General features: G+C 43.9%; 1 protein-coding gene across 1 annotated transcript in view; it reads right to left on the bottom strand.

Annotated features, from left to right (window-relative positions):
- Positions 1 to 2,849: 2,849 nt before the first annotated feature.
- LOC143284637 (diamine oxidase [copper-containing]-like) overlaps positions 2,850 to 5,000 on the bottom strand; it is an 84,452-nt gene continuing 82,301 nt past the window's right edge. The window contains exon 9 of the mRNA XM_076591511.1: positions 2,850 to 3,441. Within this exon, the coding sequence (XP_076447626.1) occupies positions 2,904 to 3,441 (538 nt within the window). The 3' untranslated portion in view covers positions 2,850 to 2,903. The remainder of the gene's footprint in view (positions 3,442 to 5,000) is intronic.

Here is a 5,000-nt window from a genome sequence, read left to right as displayed (position 1 = left end):
GAGTGTAAGGAGTTAAGGGCCGAAACACTTGACTGAGGGGGGGCTTCTTCTCTGAAGACCTTGTACTGTCCAGTTCTCCGTAGAGTTCCTGATCACTGCATAATTATTGTGTGCCCAGGCTCTCATTAGAATTGGAATCCCTGATTAGCACCGAAAAAAATGTGTGGGGCTCTACCGTGGTGACGTGCTCTCCCAGGGGAGACAAACATCGAGTTTCAGGCGGTGAAATCTGTGGTGAGAAAATACTATAATTATAATACTGATGTGTTACTATACAATACTATATAATTATACATATTTATTCATTTAGCTATTATTCTTTTTATTTATCTATTTATTTATTTATTCATCTAGCTATCATTTATTTATCTATTCACTTATTTATTCATTTCTTTCTTTATTTATTTATTTATCTATCTATCTAGTTATTCATCTAGCTGTTATTTATCTATTTATTCATCTAGCTATTATTTATTTATTTACATTACATACATAAAAGAACAAAACAAAGCAAAGAAATTACGTCAGAGGTCCAGAAACAACCAAAAGTGCACAGCTGGAGCTTGAATGTGGTGTTTGCCATGAGCATCTACCCCTTCCTTTGTGTCTGCTTCATCACTATACTTCAGTGAGTCTTGAGTTGTTGTTTGTATACTTTTTTTTCCCGCAAATGAACAAGTTCTTCCCTCCCGCCCCCCCCCTAACTCCCACCCCCCACCCCCTCACACACATACACACACACACACATATACACGCGCTCGCGCACGCGCGCACTCTCTCTCTCACACCCACTCTCTCTCTCTCGCTCTCTCTCCGTCACACACATACGCGCTCGCGCTCTGCTAATTTGCCATCCCCGATCTGTACCATGCACTGCACGTGCAGTTCTCACGTTTCAGTGTCCGTCATGGTGAGAAAAACGCTGGGCCTCACGTGGGCAAACTGTCACACGTCATCACAGTGTCCAGCACAGTTTTCTGTATATATATATATATATATATATATATATATATATAAATCCTAAAAGAATGGGTGGAGGTGGGTGCGGGGGGGGGAACCCCATCTCAAACCATCTCCTTTTTTCCAACCTAGTTATATTGTCCAAGAACAAGTTCTGGGTGTTTCTGGATTGTCCGTTCGTTCTGAGCACCATCACTGTTTCAGATTCATCGGCACCAGTTTGTGTTTCCATCTGATTTCACACAGCTTTATGCTCTGTCACATTTCCTTGGCACATTTCCTTGGCACACGTAGCGTCAGCGAATCCCATTATTTTCCCTCAGGTTTCCTTTTGTCTTTGTATCCATGTGATCGGGGAGGAAAAGAAACAACCGAACAACAAGCACAACACAACACAACACAACACAACACAGCACAACACAACACAACACAACACAACACAGCACAACACAACACAACACAACACAACACAACACAACACAACACAACACAACACAACACAACACAGCACAACACAAAAATGCTCCATTGCAGTCTTCATTTATCCTCAGCTTTTCTGGAAGGAGTAGGGTGGGGGTTGGTTGTTTTTCCACGTCTTCTCGTTACGCATACTAGTGACTGTAGACACATTTTTGTTGTTGTTAAAGTATTTAAACAAATTTTCACATGTGAATGTTATGGTTTTAAAACTATCTGCTCGTATGTCGTGGACTTGTTGTCTTTCCTCCGGTCACCACCCCTTGTCACACCACCTCCTCAGTTCTTTTGTTCGTCAACAGTATTCATCCTTTCCAGGATACCGTCAGTCTGCGTCCAGATTACTCATGGCAACTTTCTACTCCACCCCCCCCCCTGCCCCCCCGTCCCCGACCCCGACCCCACCTCACCCCACCTCTTCCAGCTCACTACCCCACCTCATCTCTAACGATGGCCCAAGTTTTCCCAGGTTCTCATCCCCTATTTTGACTAAAACCATCAACTTTTTGACCCCCATCCTGTGGCCCTGTATTTCCAATCTTCGCCTTCCTTCCAGCCCTCTCTCTCCTCCTCAGCTATATCAGCTGGAAGCAAAAAGAAGTGAATAATACTTCAAAGGTTAAAGTATACAGGCCCCATTGGCTTTTACGAGCCAACCGGGGCAGTGAATTCATATCCACTGTGTTTTAGGGCTCCGCATATAAAGGAAGGTGGGGGCCAAATCCTCTCGTTCCGCCGTTTTGAATTTGACTTTCCACAACCATCACACGTGGGTGGAGTGAGAAGGAAAATCGAAGAAGAGTGCCTTTTCCCTAGGACATGTCACCATGTCGAAACGAAGACTTGAACCATGAACACTGACGGAACGGACACCGGACCAGAAGTCCAACGCCAAACCGATTCTCCCGTCACAGCGCCGCAGCAAACTGACACTTCTTCACTGATACTTAACCTGTGCAAGACCACAGTTGCGCAAGCCTCCAAAGTAACAAGGATAAAAACAGCCAAACCCTTCCAGAAACAATTCGGGTGAAATCCAGTTCACGCAAAGCCATGTTTGCGCGATGTCCGCGAGCCCACAATGGCTCCTCTCGAATACCTGTGTACCGTGAAGTTTGTGTCAGCAGTTTTGGCAGATGTAGTGTTTTGATGCCTGTGTCACCATCATCCATCCCCTGGTGAGACAGCCTCACGGAGGATCTCATCCATTTTGCAGTCATGAGCTTATCCAACTGATTTCCTTATGTTTCCTGGTCTTCACGGACTAAAAACCAGACCAGCTAAAAAATGAAATAAAATGAAAAGATTTTGTTTGTTTGCCCGCAAGCTGGATGATTTCCATCAGCTAGTTCTCCACACACACACACACACACACACACACACACACACACACACACACACACACACTCTCTCTCTCTCTCTCTCTCTCTCTCCCTCCTTCCCTCCCTCCCCTCCCTACCCTTTATTTACGTTTCCACCGTCTCCACCTTCCCAGAGAACTCGGAGATGCCCAGCCCTTGCTGGAAACAGTTGGGCTGCTCCCGGGACGTTCCGAACGTGTCCACCCTCATTCCTCCCTCCCCCTCCCCCTTTCCTCCTCCTTCCCCAACCCTGGTGATGTGAACAGCGTCGCTGACGACGGTGGAGGGCCCGACGTTGAAGTAGTTGTACGGGGCCAGCAGAAAGCGGTACGAGTTGAGTGTGGTGGTGGGGCTGGGCACGTCCTCAGCGGACGGGACCACGGTGGCGCCCAGGGTGACCCAGGCCACGAGGTCCTGGTCCACGATGGTGTTGTTGTCCTCCAGGAACATGGAGAAGTCCAGCACGGGGTCCCAGGGGTCGCCCTGAGCGTACAGCGAGGAGCTGGCGTCCTCCACGTCCTTATACTTGGTCACCACCATGGGCGTCCTGGCCCACCCAGCGGCCCTGGCCACCCGGGCATCCTTCAGCACGAAGTCTGTCGGAGACTTGTGCACCAGCCGGTAGCCGCGCCGCGTGCGGTACCTGCTCGTGCAAAAAAAAAAAAAAAAAAAAAAAAAAGTGTGAGAAAGGATTAGCGTGGAGTGTAGTTGTGGGTGTGGGGGTTGGGGTGTGGGTGGGTGTGTTGGTTTAGCAAGTAATAATAATAATATATAGGCTCATATAGCGCAGTACCCCCATCTCAGATGGGGCTCACCTAGCTTCACAATAAAATATACAAATTTAAGACCAAGTGTCGTAAAGTATGTACAAAGTCAACACAGTTTCAAATGACATTGGCTAAAATAAACATAGGCAAGACTAAGTGACATTAAAAAAAGTAAATAGACACAGGCGCCATCACAGTAAATTACACAGGTGCAAATCACAGCAAAACAAAGCACATTACATTCACCATTGTCAAAACTGAACACCAGGGAACCAGGTATCACGAAAAACACACCCAAATCATCACAGATGCATACAGATCAACACAAAGAGCACACCCAGTAATATAAATCACAGCAAACATATGCAGATGGGAAAATTTCAGTGAGAGAAGTGCGGTTTGAAAAGATATGTTTTGAGCACTCTCTTGAATGCGGGTGTTGGGGTGTAACGGAGGTGTGAGGGCAGTGAATTCTATTCCATTAAAAACTTCTTTAAAAAAAATGTTCGATAGCAATACCACACTGCGACAAACACTAAAAGAAAAAAATAATAAAATAAAATAAAACAAAATGAATGAAATAAATAAATGAAAATTAAAAAATGAAATAAAATAAAATAAAATAAAATTCAAGCATAAGAAGCAGAAGCTCATTAAAACGTACTCTTATAACAATAGTGTTAAACACAGAATTGTCTGCAACACAGAAATATGTACAATACATACGGAATGGTCAGCTGTGTTAGAAAAAGAAAACAAGGAAAGAAAGAATTTGTTTGTTGCTTCTTTTTTTTTTTTAAACGCGCAAAAACAAAAAAAAACAGTTATAGCTTAATCAATGAACCATCTGGAAATAAGATCTTGACTTGAACACTTAAGCGCACACGTTTACAAACTCCTGTTGAGAGTGTGTGTGTGTGTGTGTGTGTGTGTGTGTGTGTGTGTGTGTGTGTGCGGAGGGGGGGGGGCGTGATGGGGGATCAAAACGAAAATAAAGTCATATCCAGTGCAGAAAAACAGGAGAGAGAAAGAGAGAAAGAAAGAAAGAAAGAACGAGAGACTTTTGAGGAGTTTTAGAAGAAAAAAAAATTCTTCAACAGGAAAGCACAAAAGGAGAAGGAAGAAAGAAACAAAAGACAGAAAGAGAACATAGTTAGACAAAAAGAGAAAGCACAGGAAGCAAAGGAAAAACAAGAAGAACAAGAGAGGCAAGGCCTTCAAGACTCACTTGTGATAAATTAAGTCCCCTAGCATTAATTGCAGAGTAATTTCCCTTCTTTTTTTTTACTACTGCACCAAAACGTTTGCAAAATAAATAAAAATTCCATGCTTAGCAAAAGAAGTTTCTGTTTGAGCAAAAAATGATAATAATGACTGACTGCTCTTGTTGTGTCGAATATGAGGTCAAAGTGCCAAGTTTAGAGAATACAAAAAA

The sequence above is a fragment of the Babylonia areolata genome, chromosome 8, assembly GCF_041734735.1.
Source record: "Babylonia areolata isolate BAREFJ2019XMU chromosome 8, ASM4173473v1, whole genome shotgun sequence".
NCBI lineage: Eukaryota > Metazoa > Mollusca > Gastropoda > Neogastropoda > Buccinidae > Babylonia > Babylonia areolata.
Note: the sequence above shows the minus strand (reverse complement) of the source record. Positions and strands in the feature narration are given on the sequence as shown.